The sequence below is a fragment of the Gastrolobium bilobum genome, unplaced genomic scaffold (genome assembly GCF_033153095.1).
Source record: "Gastrolobium bilobum isolate Gb01-03AN ecotype WA unplaced genomic scaffold, APGP_CSIRO_Gbil_v1 utg2195, whole genome shotgun sequence".
In the NCBI taxonomy this organism is placed as follows: domain Eukaryota; kingdom Viridiplantae; phylum Streptophyta; class Magnoliopsida; order Fabales; family Fabaceae; genus Gastrolobium; species Gastrolobium bilobum.
Genome location: NW_026895782.1, coordinates 1,341,165 through 1,359,381, shown reverse-complemented (window position 1 = coordinate 1,359,381; position 18,217 = coordinate 1,341,165). Strand labels below are relative to the sequence as shown.

The 18,217-nt window shown below is 36.1% G+C and overlaps 2 protein-coding genes across 2 annotated transcripts; one reads left to right on the top strand and one right to left on the bottom strand.

The window, feature by feature from the left end:
• Window positions 1-229: 229 nt before the first annotated feature.
• LOC133295847 (V-type proton ATPase subunit a3-like) lies at window positions 230-14,314 on the top strand. Its single transcript, XM_061494708.1, has 18 exons — window positions 230-373; window positions 528-572; window positions 1,767-1,889; window positions 1,972-2,079; window positions 2,350-2,460; window positions 2,554-2,724; window positions 2,984-3,121; window positions 3,804-3,911; window positions 4,074-4,181; window positions 4,294-4,442; window positions 11,618-11,771; window positions 11,851-12,011; window positions 12,104-12,310; window positions 12,397-12,580; window positions 12,687-12,770; window positions 12,852-13,045; window positions 13,957-14,016; window positions 14,107-14,314. The coding sequence occupies exons 1-18, from the start codon at window positions 230-232 to the stop codon at window positions 14,312-14,314; spliced, it is 2,457 nt and encodes an 818-aa protein (XP_061350692.1).
• A 690-nt stretch (window positions 14,315-15,004) lies between these two features.
• Window positions 15,005-16,942, bottom strand: LOC133295875 (cysteine proteinase 15A-like). The gene is made up of 3 exons (XM_061494748.1): window positions 16,337-16,942; window positions 15,700-15,943; window positions 15,005-15,506 (listed from the first exon to the last, which is right to left on the bottom strand). The coding sequence occupies exons 1-3, from the start codon at window positions 16,916-16,918 to the stop codon at window positions 15,229-15,231; spliced, it is 1,104 nt and encodes a 367-aa protein (XP_061350732.1). The 5' UTR covers window positions 16,919-16,942; the 3' UTR covers window positions 15,005-15,228.
• Between the last annotated feature and the right edge of the window lie 1,275 nt (window positions 16,943-18,217).

Genomic DNA, 18,217 nt, shown 5'->3' with positions numbered 1-18,217 from the left:
TAATGACAAGAGATTTGAGTAGTTTGTATCAGGTGTGTGTTTAATTCCTACCGATATATCCAAAAACTATTATTATTCATCACATGCGCGCGTGAGCGTTAGGACGAAAAGGAAGCATTATAAACCGCGGGATGGAAGTAGAGGTAAGATTTGATTTAGTGCGGTGATTGCAAACGAACTCTTGTTTCTATAAAGCAAGAGCATATTCACATCACAGGCATTCATTTAGATGGGGAATGAAGGTTGTTTTCTTCCCACGATGGACCTGCTACGATCGGAGCCTATGCAACTCGTTCAATTGATTATTCCAATCGAATCGGCTCATCGATCCATCTCTTACCTTGGCGATCTCGGTCTCTTCCAATTCAAAGATGTATGCCTCCTTTTCAATTCTCATTTCTCTCGTCTTCGATTCTTTTACTCTGAACATGGCATTGCTCTGACTCACATGATGTTTTGATTTCTTCATCTATCTGAATGTTATTTATTTCCTACATTGATAATTCTTGTTTAAATCAATTCTCCAGCTTAATGCAAAAAAAAGCCCATTCCAACGGACTTATGCTTCTCAGGTACCTATCACATCTCTGTCTGCATAGTTACGCTTATGTTGCATCACAAAATAAATAATAATAAATAAATAAAAGAACCTATGCGCCTGTGCTTTGTGTGTGTGTCCTTGATAATAATTTCTGGTGTTCATGAATTATGTTTGTGTGCATGGCGTTATTAAGACTTAACATTTTAGTTGTTACGCATACACAGGTACACACATAGTGCATCCATTACATGCTGTCGTTATTCTGCTTACAGTTTTCGGTTTGCTTTAAACTATTTTTATGATTCACATTCTTGTTGGAAGCAAATACGGATTTCTGGATTTTTTTTTATTTATTTGTTATTTTATTTTTTTAATTTCAGGACATTTTAGATCTTTAATGTTCTGTGCATGTGAACGTAGGATGAGAATTTGATATATATTGTGTTGACAACTTAAGCATAGGAGGGAACTCCTTCAACCAAATATAATTAGGTGATCTTAATTGGCACAAGCACAATGAGATCGTTTTACCTTTTTATGGCCAGAGGTATTGGTGAGGCTAAGTGGCAATTAGTGTCTTTGCTTTTAGGCATCTTTGTGTGGGAATTCAAGTGTGACTGATACAAAGTCTCACGCGGAAAAGGAAGGAAGGGGCTAAACATAACAAATATAAATAAAAAATCTATAAATTCAATGTTTAAGTTTTTTGGTTAAGATGTGGTATCGGATCCCTTGTTCTGAGTTTATCGTTCAAACTCGTTTGATGGGTTACCGAGTATTTGAAGATAGTGGTTGGTGTTCAGGTTTGTAGGTCTACCCAAACCCATTACTACTTGAAGAAGTTTCAGCTTGAGGAGATCCATAAACCTAATACATTAAGGTTTTGAGTTAAGATGAGATATTGGATCTCTCATTGGTTTTGGGTTAAGACGTGGTATTGGATCCCTCATTGTTGTGGGTTTGTCACTCAGACACATAGACACATTTAAATGTATGGATGATAGTCTCCCCTAATTGGACTCCCGCCCAACACTTTGAGCTCCGGGATCAAATTAGGTATTTATATGCGATAGTGAACATGTCAGTGTTACTAAGTAATTCCATCTTTTGGTGCTCCTCGTATTCTCAACAGTGCCAAAAATTCGTACCGGCGTATTCTATTATGTCACATTTTATAGAATTGATTTATTTACTAGACTGAAAAACTAACCATTTTACCATTTAGATTAAAAGATGTGGGGAGATGGCACGTACGCTGCGATTATTTAAGGAACAAATGACGAAGGCAGGTGTATCACCCTCAGCGCGGTCAACAAGAGACAGTGTTGTTGATCTGGAAAATTTGGAGGTTGCTATGTGCTCTGATATTTTTATCATCCGTTATTCTGTAAGAATTCAGTACCATGTAATGAAATTTTCTTCATGGCTAGATTAAACTTGCAGAACTTGAAGCCGAGCTACTCGAGATTAATGCAAATAATGAGAAGTTGCAACACACTTACAACGAGCTGTTGGAGTATAAGCTTGTTCTAGAGAAGGTATGGTTTGCTAAGTTCACCATTGCCACAATTGCCATCAATACATCTGATACATTGGTTAACTTCTCTGTTGATCTTTTTTATGTTTAAATAAAATTGTGTATTCATTTTATTATTTACACTGTATACATATTGTTAGTAAAGATGCAAACTTATTCTTAGACTTGTGTCATTTATGTGATCATATAGCTTGGTCTATTCTTTTCTTCCTTGGTTGTATAAGGTTGCTGCAGTTAAAGTGGTAATTCCTTTTTTGTTTTATCATTTCAGGTTAGTGAGTTTTTCTCTTCAGCACAAAATAGTGCTGTAGCTCACCAGAGAGAGCTTGAAGTTAAGACAATTGTTGAAGGGTCTATTGACAGCCCATTGTTACTGGAACAAGTACACGCTGCAGCTTTGTAATTTCTGTTTATTACTTAACAGTTTTGTTGTATTTTTCCTGTTGATGAGGCTTAGCAAATTTATGTTCTGCAGGAGACGCCAACACCGTTAAAGCAGATTAAGCTGGGATTTATCAGTGGTCTTGTTCCTAGAGAAAAATCAATTCCTTTTGAAAGAATTTTATTTCGTGCTACTAGAGGAAATGTGTTTCTCAAGCAAGATGCGGTTGAACATCCTGTTCTTGATCCTTTGTCAGGAGAGAAGGTTATTCTAAAATCTTAAATTTAAATCTTTAATCTCTTAACTTCAGATATATGTATGCACACTAGATCACCATGCTTGCTCCTTTTATTATTTGTCACTAGAAAGCTGTAAATTTTCAGAGATTAAAGAAGATGCTGCTTTGACATATTTTTATGTGAAATTATTTTTCTGATTCTGGCAATTTACTCTTCTATTGTTATCGGTCACTTCTACTTTTTAATCTTTTTGGTTAATAAACGCATAACCCCCCTTTTTACAGGTTCATAAAAATGTATTTGTTGTCTTTTATTCTGGAGAGCGAGTTAAAAGTAAAATTCTGAAAATATGTGATGCTTTTGGAGCAAATCGTTATCCTTTCTCAGATGACTTGGGTAAACAATTTCAGATGATAGCAGAGGTACACGTAATTTTCATTTAGGTTTCTGCTTAGTTTTCAATTGTTATTAACTAAATGCTACAGACTGCTGCCTCTTGAGTATTTCTTGTTAAATACCAATAAGAACTGCATATTTTTATTTTATTTTGTTTTTGGTAAATAAGAGCTTCATACTTACTATGTAGTTTCGGCATTTCAGATGAATGCTTTACATCTTTAATCCTCTTTCTTTTTTCTGTAAAGCCAGTTCAGTTTTGTTTTCCTGGTAACATTTTCTTGTTTTTTGTTTTATTATTATCCAAGTTCAACAGTGTTTACGCAATGGCTTAAGTAAGCCATTTTTTCCAACAGAAAAAGTTCACTTAATCTATTTATATGTGTAGTTCCTGCTTCATTTCCAAACAACATTCTGTGACTCAAAAGGAAAATGTTTCTATATTACGTGGTGAATGAAAAAACATGTATGAAGGCCAGAAGACTAGGATAAAGTTGACTAGCTTAATTGTAGTGATTACAAAAACATTGAATCAATCCCATGTTTTGCTAAAAAATGATATTCATCATATTCAAGATTCTGGATCATATGTTGTGAATGAGCTTCTTCCAAGTTCCCAAGGCCTACTTTACCCATGTTAGCTGTTCTTCATAGTTTGATTGTGGATAAGCCACATAAAATAATTATTGCAGATTATGAATTTGCTAGGTGTCTGGAAAACTTTCAGAATTGAAGACTACAATTGATGTAGGATTGGTTCACAGGAGCACTCTGTTGCAGACAATTGGATATCATTATGAGCAGTGGAGCCTCCTGGTTTGTTTGACAGTTTTGATTTAGTATTTCTAAGGATTATTGCTAAAAGACATGCATAGTATTTATATAATATATGTTTCTCTTTTTAGTTTTGCTTCTAAGCCTTTGCAATTAATTTTCATTCCGACGCTGACATTTCCTTTCTTAAATTTTAATTGATAGTTGAAGAAGGAAAAATCCATTTATCACACACTAAACATGCTTAGCATTAATGTGACAAAGAAATGTCTCCTTGCAGAAGGCTGGTGTCCTGTTTTTGCAACAAATCAGGTTTGTCCTTGAACTGTGAATTTGATTTCTGATACGATGTGATTAAATCTATATGAATTGCAATTTTTTACTGACTGTCATGGCTAACTAATTTGAATTCAATACTTGGCAGATTCAGAAAGTATTGCAGCGGGCAACAATGGACTGTATGTCTCAAGTTGGGGCGATATTTCAGGTTTTACAGACGAAGGAATCACCGCCTACCTATTTTTGCACTAACAAGTTTACTTCTTCCTTTCAAGAGATTGTAGATGCCTATGGGTAAGTCACAGAGCTTCGCATGTTCATTCCAAAATTTAGCATTTTTTTTTCTAAAAAAAGAAACTCCCGTAATTTTGATCAAACTTCCATTTTTAATCATAAAAATTCACGCCTGAAGATTTAATCCAACGTGATGATGCATGGTATATGTGTCCTGTTCTCAGTTTAACTTTTAATTTTTCATGTGAAGTTGGAATATATTATAGCTGCGAATGACTAAAGAAAATGAAAATAACTTGTATTACATTTATCTTAACTTGTGTCTATTATAATTGTTAACCCTTGAACACCTTTTTATCTTAATGAAAAAAATATAAGAATTGACGAGTACAAAGCGCCGATCAATACGTTAATAATAATAAAAATGATATTGAATAGAAAATCGAATAATGTTTTTATATTGTATAATTTAATAATACAATATATTTTTTTATTCCTTGTGATAGGGATAACTTTATTGCTCTTATAATCTTATCCGATTTGATCACACGGAAATAAATAAATAAAGGGTTCGTTTTTTCTATAGTTACTGCAGATAAGTTATCTGCAGTAAGTCCAATACGATGTCGTTTTAGGACGAAAATTATGTTGTTTTTGAAATTTTAATTTATTTCAGGATTATAATAGTCTTTATATTTATAATATTTTAAGATTTCAATACCAAAATGACATCATTTTGGGAATAAATGCAGATAACTTATCTGCATATTAACTGCAGAAACATTTTTCCCATAAATAAATACATGATTCATTCTATGGTTATCTAAAACTTTTTATTCTTATCTTGATAGTAAGGTTCTTTTCATATATTTTGCATCAAATAACATTTAAATTTTAAACATTCTTTACTAATTTGCTCAACTTTTATAAAATGAATATATCTTAATTTTTCACCCTTTTGTCCAAGTTATATAATTTATTTTTGGCTTTAATACTTCTTATGTTGCTGGAAGGAAATTTTTTTTGCAACAACTCATTATACCTATGTATTAGGGGTAATACATAGTTATAATATAAAAACTGCTTTTTTTTTCTCCTTAGACTATGTACTACGGGTAATTTTCCAGAGGTTGGTTTAATTGGTGCTGGGCCCCATAAGTCACTGTACATTAGTGTAAAAGGAGAGTGATACACTGTTGTGGATGGAAGAGAGGGGAGTCTGTGAGCTTTGCCAATACAACATGATGAACATAAATCAAGCTCAAATTTATTATTGCATTGTATCTTACATATATTAAGTCCATTTCTGAGAGTTACATCGTGTCGATGTCCAAGGTGACAATGCTACAAGGAATAGCAAAATCTGAAATGATATTAGCTTGAGTACATGAACTTGACTTTACAATATTGCAATTTGACATAGACAATATATTTGAAGTTTGAACAACATTACAACTAGACACCAGAGGAGATGACTGAGACCGAGCAGATGCAGAAGGAAAAACTATGTTTGAGAAGCAATAGAGCCCATCCTGACCAAGTGTGCCTTCTAAGAGAATTTTATGAGACCTCTGCGATTTGACAAAACATTTAGTGGGGTGAAATTCAAAGAAAACATTATTATCACAGGCAAAAGCACTAACATTTAACAAGTTCTTCATAATCGAAGGGACATGAAGAAGATTTTTAAGTGATAACTCAGTTTTAGGATCTTTGGGTGACAAGAATTTTGAACTACCAACAGAACTAATGGACAATCCTTGACCATTGCCAATGAAGACTTGATCTTTACCAGATAATTGTTGACTTTGCAGCAGATTCATAGGATTGACTGTGATATGATGGCTCGCTCTTGAATCTTGGTACCATTCCAATGCTGGTTGAGTGCTAGGTATGGGTAGTATTCCAGATTGATGACTTTTTACCGTTGCTTGAGGAGCTGATGACATTCCTGGTTGACGAACATACTAATATGACCTTGGATACTGGTCCTGTTGAGCCTGATATTGTTCAACATATTGTCGTTGTTGTTGGTTATGATAGGACAATTGTTGTGGAGCTTCAAAGAACTGAGGAGACACATTTCCAGTGGGAAGAGCTAATGTAGCAACGAAATTCTCATCAAACCGGAACCAGCACGAGTGGACATCGTGTCCGTACTTGTAACACAGTTGACAGTATATGTTTGCATGAGCACCACGTCCTCTGCCTCTGTTAGAGCGTCCTCCACATCTTCCACGAGCTCTACTTGTACCATTGGAACGATCAGGAACGAGAGAATCAGAGCTCTAAGTCAACTGGTTCATGCGCTGTTTTTCGTTCGAAAAAACAGAGGTGAACAAAGTAACTGGTTTAGTGCATTTTTGCGTCGGTGCGAATGAAGGAATTATATTCCGAAGGTAATCCTTCGAGAATGTACTCGATGTGATCATCTTTGGAGACTGGATTTCGAATTGCCCTCAACGAATTGCACAACGATTTGATTCGTGAAAGATACTCAGAAACTGATTTCTCACCTTTCTTCATTAATCGAAGTTTAGATCTGAGTTGTCGAGTCTTTGATTTCGAAGTGAACATCGGCAACCCCAAAACGTCCACCGTGCCTTCACCAATAAAGTTGTGAGAAGCTCCGGTGTCGATCAACACCACCACTTTATGGCCTGGAACTTCCCCCAGAGCTTCAAGGACCGGTTAGAAGTGATCCCCACCACGCTTTGAACAATGGGTTGGAGGGCTTCGTTCTGTTTTCCATCTCCTCCTCCTTGCCAAACTCCTCCTCTGTCGGTTCCTCCATGCTTTCACCCAAAATCATGACATGCAACTGTGGATTCGGGCAAACATGACCCAAATTGAAGGGTCCATCACAACGGAAGCATAAATTACAATGTCGGCGATCATCTATCTCTTTTGGTGTCTGGCGACGAAAACGGCTTCCACGACGACCGTCCGTCACGTTTGCCATCGTTTATGTCTATTGATAAGTCCCTCCTTCCTCATTTGTCCCCCTTACATTTTGATTAGGGTTCGCGTTTGAGTTACTAGCAGCTGAGGATTGGGTTTGAGATTGTGGGTGTGATGGCTTGTTGGGCCGTAGCAACAGGCACATTTCCCGTCCACTTGGATCTAGCTTGGCCTCCCCGGTTTGTTAGTGCAGGCTTCCCTCCAAAGCTGCTACCATTAACAGGCCCAAACCCATTTCGTCCCAAATTCGTGTCCCGCGCAACATTGTTTCGCTTTATTCAACACATATAGCCAACAACATCATTCGTACAAGGTTGTCAGGTGAATGCAGGCGAAGCTCAACTCTTATTTTCGGTTTTTGCCCTGTCAGAAATGCGGCCTTCATCATCTCTTCGTCAGCGTGTCTCAATTGAGCCGACAACACTTCAAATTGCTTCCTGAATTCCGCCACAGTCCCAGATTGCTTCAACTCCATTAAAGCTTTATAGGTGTTTCTTGAAGGTGAGACATCGAAATGTTGTAAAATCGCTGCCCTGAACATTGCCCAATCAATCAATGGATTTCTTGGTTCCCATCACTGGAACCAACTTAGAGCTTCTCCCTCCAAATAAATCGAAGTTGTCTCCGCCTGTTTCTTTGGAGGTATTCGGTTTACGCGTAAATAACGTTCGACTCGAAAAATCCATCTGTAAGGGTCGTCACCGGTGAAATATGGAACTTCCACCCGACGCATCCTCTCTTCATCTCTCCAAGCAAATCCACTTGCAGTTACACCATTTCCCAGCTCTCTTTCTGGCCCACCGGTCCTCCGAACTCTTCCTGCACCACCTCCCCGGTTGTCCAACCGATTCAAGAACTCCATGAAAGCCTCCCTCAACTGTCGGACCTCCGCTTCCACTCCACCCAATCGGTTCTCCATTCCTTCTGACCTGCGCTCTATATCTTCAAGTCGATTCTCCATTCACGTTCGTACCATACAACGCTCATGGATCGTGAACGCTTTGATACTAAAATGTTGGTACCGGTAATTTAGCAGAAGAAATAACGAATTAAGAAAGAGAGATTATTGATTTCACTGAATAACAACTTCACTTTGATTAAAGGAAAAACATAGTCATATACATTAACAGTGAACACAACTCATAACAGCTAATGAAAGAGACACCTTCCTCCCAATCAACTACCCAATTGGAAGAGGAATTACAATGGACTCATAGACCTTTACAGCAACTGAGACTACCCCTGCCCAGTGTCATTACCAACACCTCATTACAACATTCTTCACCCATGTTCTCCTTCCACTAGCTAACTTAGGGCATGTTTGGTGCATAGTATAGTATAAGACCTGATAGTATAAAGCCTGATTGTATAAGACCTGATTAAATTTTAATACTATACAGTGTTTGGCATGACATTGTATAAGATAATGTATCGTATAAGATAATATTATCCAGTGTTTGATAATGCAATGTATAGTACCAGATAGGATAAAAATAAATATTTTTGACAAAAATACCCTTTAATAAAAGATTTATATAATTCTTTCAAACATGTCATATATATTAATTTTTATAAAAATCTATTAATCAGCATGTCCAAAAAATAAAATAGATTTTATTGAAATAAATTTTTTCAATATTAAATTAAAAAATGAATATGCACAATATATATCAAATATAAGACCTTGATTGCAACACTATTATTCCTCAACTCTAGGATACATCGATTTTGCTCACACCATTTATATCATTATCTATTTGAATACTTCAAGTTCTCAAGCAGCAAAGGCCAAAGAAAAAAAAATTGAAATAACCATAATACAATCCTTCACAGTTGGTATCTTGTGTGCTATTGTGATTACTGTACAATCTGCAAACTCAGTCCTAATAGTTTTCTGCAGAATCAAATCGGTTGCATTATCAATTGATGCAGTTGCTTCATTCAGCACCAATATCCTACTCCTCCTCAAAAGAGCACGCCCCAAACAGAATAACTGCCTTTGTCCCATGCTCTAGTTTGATCCATCTTCAACAACTGTGTAAAAATTTGTTACCAATCATTACTACTAACAGGAAAGAAATGTTTGATGCTTAGTTACAAATCTAACATGTACAAAACGGGGTGAAAAGGTGAAGCAAGAGTGAAGTGCAGATATAAAGCATAAAACCCATAAAAAATTCTTAAGAACAGGGCTACTATTGTTTGAAGTAGTAAAGTGTTGTCAGTATACCACAATAACACATAAAGACCCTGTCAAATATAGTTAAAATTTATTCTTTCTTTGATAGTCCCTTAAAAAGCAAGTCAGGAATTTGTTTAAATTTAGGGTTGGATGCAAAGGGAAATTATGGAAATAGATCAGGTAAGTCTATAGGAGAAAGGGTTTGTTTGAATGTACTAAAAAAAGGGGGCTTGTTTGAGAGGATTCCACATCCATGGATTTCCCTCTGCAATGGATTAGTCATAAAGCCACATTCATGCCTTTGCAAAGTCAAAACAAAAATAAAAGGAACAAATCTCATCCATCTAAGACAAGACTGTCTCTTCATAGTAGTGCAATAACAACATTGTAATTCATCAAACTAATTGAAAGAAAGACGAGATTACAGTTTCAGTTAACAATTTTTTTTAAAAAAATAATACAAAATCAGGAAAATTAATTCATCAAGGTCATTCAATGCATTCTCATTCCTATTGCCCCCAAAAAACACCAACCATTGAACCCTCACCTAAGACTGTCTCCTCATGCACTTCCTCAACTTTTGGTACTTGTGCTTGGTCACCTTCTTCTTCTTCTTCTACGCGCTATCAGCCCAGCTGGCTCGAGAATCTTCCAAATCTGCGTCCTCAACCTCAGGGAAGCAAAACCCGCTAGCAAAAATGGGTTTTGAAAAAAACCCAAAAGGGAAGCTAGGAAAGATCACGGTTGACCATGACGAAGACCCAGAAGGGAAGTGTTCCATTAATGGAATTGGGGTCGTGGGTCGGTGACATTCTCGATGAAGAGCAAAAATTGGATTGGGTGCTTGCAAGGGATTAAAGCCATTGATGAATCTTGTTGTGGGTGGTAGTGATTTTCTCAGTAGTTTCTGAAAAGTCGAAGCCATTGAAGAAGCAACTTTCCAAAGCAAGGGTTAGAATGGGGAAGAGATATGAGAAGGGTTTACACCTACTACATCGTTATCTTATCATGTCTAATCTCACCTCCTTAGACCATTAAGTTATACATCTTTTTGATGTATAAAGGGTTCATGCTGTATAAGCTTCTACTATACGATGGTCGCACCAAATAACTAAAAATGTCATAATGTATAGTATAAGCTTATATTATCATGCCTTATACGTCGCACCAAACAAACCCTTGTACTCCTGAATCTTCAATACCACTCACCTCAATATTCCCTTCTCCATTAATAGCCTGCCACATGTCTATATTAGTAACTAACTTTGGGTTGTCATTAGCTCCACTCCCATGGCTCTGCGCTGGTAAACTGTCATAGAGTTTGAGAGACCCATCATATACTCATAAAAATCTCTTTAGTAGATGAAAATTTTGTATCATGTTCGTAAAATTTTCATATTAATCCAACATTATTTTCTACTGTAATTATGCATTTTAAATTTAAGTTTTGAGGTTAAATTGGTTGCTTTATATGATATAGAGTCTCAGTGACTAAGTAGTTATGAGTTCGATATTCTATAATAAATAATTAAATACTGTAAAGTTTCTTAGTACATGTAGACAGTAGACGGGGGTATGATGTATTGTCCACTCCTCAAGTCTAATGAGTTCTTCTACGAGGGAGTGTGTTAAACAAACTTATCATCTTAAACTTTTGGGTTGAATTGATCTTTTAGAATAAAGTTTTGAAAAACGGTGTTGACTAGTGTAAGTGTGTCAAGTCTTGCACCAATGTCAAATGTAGGTTTTCAATTCCTACATAACCGAGAGTGATAGCATGCGGATTTTATGTAATTAAGATACATACTTGCTTTTAGTTCAATCTAATAATATCTAATATTGTTGAAGTTTTTGGGTCGCAATTATCATGTCACAAAAATCTAATAATTGAGACTTTCGAAGTTGTTTGTATCCTTACACTGAAGGACAGAATACTTTTCTTGCACTCTTTCTGCATCCCTTTAGTTTTAAGGCTTTATCGTACAACTTGTAACCGTGGATTTTACATTCTATTTCCACCGAGTTTCTTGGTTGCATCTTGATGAATTGATTGTCTGCCTAGAACTCAAATAAAATTGTTAATACTTGACAGAGTTTCCAAGTACCAGGAAGCAAATCCCGGTGTATACACAATCATCACGTTTCCATTCCTTTTTGCTGTAATGTTTGGTGACTGGGGGCATGGCATATGCTTATTACTGGCGGCTTTGTATTTCATAATAAGAGAGAAAAAGTTTTCTTGTCAGGTACTTAGCTCATGGGGTTTTGTGTTCAATCTGAATATTTTCTCCTTTTTTATGCCAGCATCGGTTTTGTTGATGACAGAAACTTGGAGACATATTAGAAATGGCTTTTGGTGGACGCTATATTATTATGATGATGGCACTCTTCTCAATCTACACGGGATTGATATACAATGAATTCTTCTCTGTTCCATTTGAACTATTTGGACCATCTGCCTATGCATGCCGTGATCCTTCATGCAGGTGGTTATGAATAAAATTTATTCGACATTAATTTTCTGTTATGCTAATTGGTCACATTATATATATGCCTAGTATTTATTATTACTTTTCAGGGATGCTTCTACAACAGGTTTAATAAAAGTGCGTGACACTTACCCATTTGGTCTGGATCCCAAATGGCATGGTACTCGGACTGAACTGCCATTTCTTAACTCTATGAAGATGAAGATGTCAATTCTACTGGGAGTATCACAGATGAATCTTGGAATCTTATTGAGTTACTATAATGCAAAATACTTTGGAAACAACATAAATATCTGGTAATAGCCAAAAACAGCATTAGTTGAATGTGGTCTGTTGTTTATCTTTGTAGTGTTCGCTGTTTGATTTACCGATGTTGCTTCAGGTACCAGTTTGTTCCCCAAATGATATTCTTAAACAGCCTGTTTGGCTACCTTTCACTCCTCATAGTTGTAAAATGGTGCACTGGATCACAGGCTGACCTGTATCATGTGATGATATACATGTTCCTAAGTCCAACTGATGATTTGGGTGAAAACCAGCTCTTTGGTGGCCAAAAATTCCTTCAAGTAAGAATTTTCAACTTTGATTTGGATACTTTTTTTTTTTTTTTTTTTTGTTTAGTGATATTGAACAGATGCCACATCTGAACTGGCCACTGTTTCTTTGCTTTAGCTTGCGTTACTACTGTTGGCACTTGTCGCAGTACCATGGATGTTGTTACCCAAGCCCTTTCTCCTGAAGAAGCAACATCAAGAAGTATACTCTAAACTATTATTTTGATTTATTTATTTATTCTTATTAAACACTATTCTAATTTTTATTACCATGCTTCCTCAGAGGCATCAAGGTCAATCTTACTCTTTGCTCCACAACACGGATGACCCTCTTGAATCAGAGTCACATAGTATTCCCCCTGACCATGAGGAATTTGAGTTCAGCGAGGTTTTCGTGCACCAACTTATACATACAATAGAATTTGTGCTTGGAGCTGTGTCTAATACAGCTTCGTATCTACGTTTATGGGCCCTCAGGTAGATAGTTGAATGTTTTTTATGCCATTGTGTGAGTTTTGGTTACAATGAATTAAAATTCAACATGGATATGGGCATGCTGTTTCCCCCTTCAAGTATGGTAGGTGAGGGCTCAGTTTGGAATACATTTTAGGCTTTGAGAAATTGCAATACATGGGTGGCACGAACTATGAATCAGTGAAGGTCCAGTGGACTTTAGGATCCTGTTAAGTCCTTGGGAATGGAAGAAAACTCAACAAAATGAATTCGTGTGTAGAAGGAACATATTCGAAAATTAGATGTGTTGCTAGAGACCATTATCTTATTATCTAACAATGACTCTAGTGACCTCATGAAACGAATGCATTGTAACTAGGTTTGATAGGATCAAATCATTTGTGGTTGGCTAGTTGCTGAATCTAGCAAATTTAGGCATTGCATCATGAAACAAACCACGAAAGACACAGCAAAACCTATGTCTAGCCACTTGCTGAAAATCTATGAGCTAACATCTGCATACTTACGGGTTAGTAAACCCAACCGGAAGCACTTTTTCATCTTGGTTAGATCCGCATATCCATACATTGCCAGCATTAACATGTACGCCTAATACCGTTTACTACAGAATGATCATCAGCTTGAAGAAGAAACCTTGACACTAATATCTTGTCCTCGGCAAGTTTCAGGATTATGCCTTTTATTTCATTTTTTTTTTCTTTCAAGGGTTGGTTGTTTGGATTTCTATTCAGGGTAGTCAAATGACATAAAAACGTGTATGGTATACTGTCGCACTTGCATTAGTTGCGGCTACTTGTTCCACTAGATGTTTGGTGCTACCTTGTATGGACGAGCCTTGAAGTTATATCTTTCGTATTAGAAATGCATCATACCGTTTCATTTTAATTTCTATTTTGGTTTTTGGTCTTGTTCAGTTTAGCTCATTCAGAGTTATCAAGTGTTTTTTATGACAAAGTTCTACTTCTGGCTTGGGGGTAAGTTCTTTTAGTTGTGTTATGCAAGCGGTGTACCATTAAGAAAGTTCTTGTCGTTTTAAAAATCCTTTGTTTGTGTGACTGGTGCAGGTTTAACAACACCATTGTTCTAATTGTTGGCATTATAGTTTTTATATGTGCAACTGTTGGTGTGTTACTGGTAATGGAAACTCTAAGTGCTTTTTTGCATGCTTTGAGACTTCACTGGGTAGAATTTCAGAACAAATTTTATGAGGGAGACGGTTACAAGTTCTTCCCATTTTCATTTACATTACTTGCTGATGAGGATGAACTTTAGTTGCCAAATACCAGATGGCATGTATAAATAGAAATATGTCAATTTTGCCTATAGAACCTGGCATGTCTTGTATATGAAGCTATCCCCTGCATGCCACCTAGTATGTAATTATATCATGTATTCATTTTGTCAAATGTCTGCTAGAATAAGAGCTCTGAAACAATGGAACACCTATCTTTCCGATTTGTTAGCCAGTAAATTTGTAGTCACAACTCAAAAACCTGCAGTATAGGAGGAAGGGAGTCTGCTTTGGCTGATCCTAATCAGTAACTACAATTTGAGGGGTTTCCGTTTTACCGAAGGCATTGAATGTATATGACACCTCAGTTGTGTATAGTGTAAAATTTGTTCTCGTTTTTTACTACATAACTGTTTTGTCTAGTCAATTCAAATTGTTTTCAGACGATATTGTCATGCCAAATTACTCCGGTAGACAATTTATTATTAACATCACGAGACATTCCATTATTAGCTCTCCGAATTCTTAACTGATCTCCTTTAGCAAAATTTCACCCAAGTTCACTGGGCTGTATAGTAGGAGAAAACCTTAGGTACGGTACACTGGGAAAAGTTTGAGATTTAGCAAGAATAATAAAAAAAATACGGAAATAAATGAAAAAATAATTTCCCTAATTAAAAAAAAAAAGTACCGAAATAGGTACATCTGATGTATTGAAAAAAAATTCGTATAGTAGAAGTCAATATTATTTGGAACAAGACAAATTATTTTCATTCACGTTACTTGACATAGCTACAATGTATAATAATTTGTAGCAAGACTAGCTAGCATAGAAAATTACATAATACATAAACATAAGAGTAGCAGTATCTTTCTCCATAACAGTGCATTACACAAATTATTTACATAAACTCCCATAGTTTGGTACCACAACCACGATAAGTTATCCTCATATTTAATGGTTAGATCTATCTATAGCAGCTACGGTTGAGACCATGGAATCCACCCCACATACATTGCGACCTCTGCAGATCTTGTAATATCCTTCCTCTCCCCAGCTCTGCCCCCATGAATTCTTTACGATCCAGTAAGGCTTTTCCTTAAACCTAATGGGAGCATAAGCACCAGCACCATAGCCCACCAGAAGAACCCCATGATCCAAATGCTTGCCGCAGATGTATGGGCATGAGACGCCACCTATATAAGTCTGCATAAAAACTGCATTGATACCAACTGTTCCATACAAAGCAAAAGTCAGTATTTCTCTAATTGGCAATTCAATATACCTTGTTCTATGAAAAACAAAAAAACATGGGACGATCAGTGAATCCTGTAGACATTTCTCAAAAATCCTTTGGGGGAAGGGGTAGGGGGTAGAGGGATGCTAGGGGGCCAAGCCTGTTTATCCACAGAAAAAATAAGCTACCTGCTAGAGGGCCATTCTTCACCAGATTTGCAGCAATTTGATCTTCATCGAGGGAAACCACACTGAAATTAGATACGGAAGCAGCAATTTTGCTTTTGTCAAATTTGCAGGTACCATCTCTTCCAGTGTAAGGATAATCCTCTTCCCGCACAAGTCCACCAGCCTTGATTGTGTACTCGAATGCGGAGGTCATCAACCCACCATTGCAGCCTGAGTCACATGATCTTTTATCTTCTGGATCACACTGGGAAATAATTTATAGATGTTAATTCATGATGTTTTTCCAAACGCTACACCAGATCATGCCGGTGATAAATTTACCACCTTCCTATGAGATTTATGTTCAATTTCTCAAAAAAGAGAGCATTCATTAGTACATAATGTCTTCAGTAAATAATTAAATATCAATACAACGATCGAACCATGTGATTAACCATACACAGCAATTATACCATAAGTTTGTAAGCGTATAAAGGACAAATAGGTGAATTTATCAACAGAATCAGCAATCTCAAGTGACACATACTTCAATAATTTCTCAGCAAAATCTAATGGTTGAATCATATACAAAGTCAGGCTATAGAGATAAAAATATAGGAGAAGGAACTCTCAATACATCAAGAGAGGAAAGACGAACCTCATGATCGCAATCCACAAGTTGTTGCTCACTAAGGCTCACTAGCTCGCCAGTCGCCAGAAAATGAGCTCCTTCCAACGCTCCTGTGGTGCTAAACGCCCAACACGATCCACATGAACCCTGATTCTTCACGCCAGTTACGGCTCCACGATCGCGCCAATCGAAATCGGTTGGGAGATCATTAGTAGGGAGGATCGGAGCCTTTTTAGCATTCACGGGAAGACGAAGAGGCTTAAGGCCAAGGAACTGGCGGTGGAATTCCGACGGAGTAAGATCGGAGAACTTGGTGACGCCGTGGACGGCAGAGGGATCTAGCTTCTGGTGCGACTTGGCTCGGATCAAGTTCTTCTTGAAGATTCCGAATCGATAGTCGTGCTCCTCCTTTGTAGCGTAGGTCTTGCCAAACTTGGTCTTAAAGGTGGAGAAGTGGTGCTCGGTGTTGAGCAAGTGATCCTCGACGTCCGACACCACTTGACGGATCAGAAGGTCTTCTTCATCGTCGATCCGCTCGGAGTACACGGTGGTTGTAACGGCGGCGGAAACGAGAAGAAGAGCCAAGACCAAGAGTGAGTAGGTAGCCATTGGAGGAAGGGAAAGGATGAATGAGAAAATGCATCGGATACTTTGGGAGATTTTATCAGCGCTGTAGCTAATACGATCTCGACACGTGTTTCTCTATTATTGGATCAAGTTATTCAAACTTATAAGTGCACTCATCAGCTAATAAGTACCACGTGGCCCTCTTCTGTTCATCCCTTTTTCTTGTGATATTTTCATATATATTTTTTGGCAAACAATATTTTCATATTTAATAACAAACTCAACGCATCCTTTTTCTTGTTTTTATGAAAGATATGACAAAATAGATAATAAGCATCTATATTATTAGAATAAATTTTTAAATATTATTCTAATTTTAACATAAACAAGGGAATTATTTTTATATAATCTATTATTTCATTAATTATTAGACTAGTTTGATTTAAGTTAAGTAAAATTATATATGTGACAACTTTTTTCATCAAGTTTTTTAAAATTTGAATTCAAGTTCATTAATTAAATTAAAATAATTCCTTAATAATTAATTCACTTGATGGTAAAAAAAAAATTTACATGCTATGATATCTTTTGATTGAAATTGAATGAAGGATAACTTTTTTTTACTTTACTTTTTTTACAATTTCAGGGGGTATTTGGTACGCGTCATTTTGTAGGATTCCTGTGAAACTAAATTTTTTTAAATTTTTAATTTTTAAATATTATCATAAACTGAATATAAAAATTATATTTTTGAAAATCGAGATTTCCAGATAAAAAAAAAATTTCTCTTCTACCAAACGCTCCCTCAAATAAGAAATATTATACATTAATGCATACAACTGTACTCATGTATCTTTCTAACTGTAAATGAAGTGATTTAATTAAGGGTTCGTTTTTTCTGCAGTTACTGCAGATAAATTATCTACAGTAAGTCCAATACGACGTTGTTTTGAGGCGAAAATCATAGTGTATTTGTAATTTTAATTTATTTCAGAGTTATAATAATCTTTATATTTATAATTTTTTAAGATTTCAATATCAAAATGACATCGTTTTAAAAATAAATACAGATAACTTATCTGCATTAACTGCAGAAACATTTTTCCCTTTAATTAATGTCAATGTTTAGAAATAAAGTTTAACATACACATTCAATTACGGAGAAATCTATTTATGCTTCCCAAATTTCTAATACCAGTATACTGACCTTTTTGTATTCCAATATATATACTTGATAATAGGGTAATGCGACTATGCGAGAATAAACTCGATAAAAAAATATGAACATTTAGGCGCATATGACGCAATATTTTCACAATTGTATGTTAATTGGACCCTGAC

Excerpts from the sequence above, each read along its gene's own strand:
- LOC133295847 (XM_061494708.1), top strand. The coding sequence starts at position 230 with ATGGGGAATGAAGGTTGTTTTCTTCCCACGATGGACCTGCTACGATCG. Across the intron at positions 11,772-11,850 it reads AGAAAAAGTTTTCTTGTCAG|AAACTTGGAGACATATTAGA; the intron begins GTACTTAGCTCA and ends TGTTGATGACAG. Across the intron at positions 12,581-12,686 it reads GTGGCCAAAAATTCCTTCAA|CTTGCGTTACTACTGTTGGC; the intron begins GTAAGAATTTTC and ends TCTTTGCTTTAG.
- LOC133295875 (XM_061494748.1), bottom strand. The coding sequence starts at position 16,918 with ATGGCTACCTACTCACTCTTGGTCTTGGCTCTTCTTCTCGTTTCCGCC. Across the intron at positions 15,944-16,336 it reads TTGTGGATTGCGATCATGAG|TGTGATCCAGAAGATAAAAG; the intron begins GTTCGTCTTTCC and ends ATTATTTCCCAG. Across the intron at positions 15,507-15,699 it reads GAAGAATGGCCCTCTAGCAG|TTGGTATCAATGCAGTTTTT; the intron begins GTAGCTTATTTT and ends TGTATGGAACAG.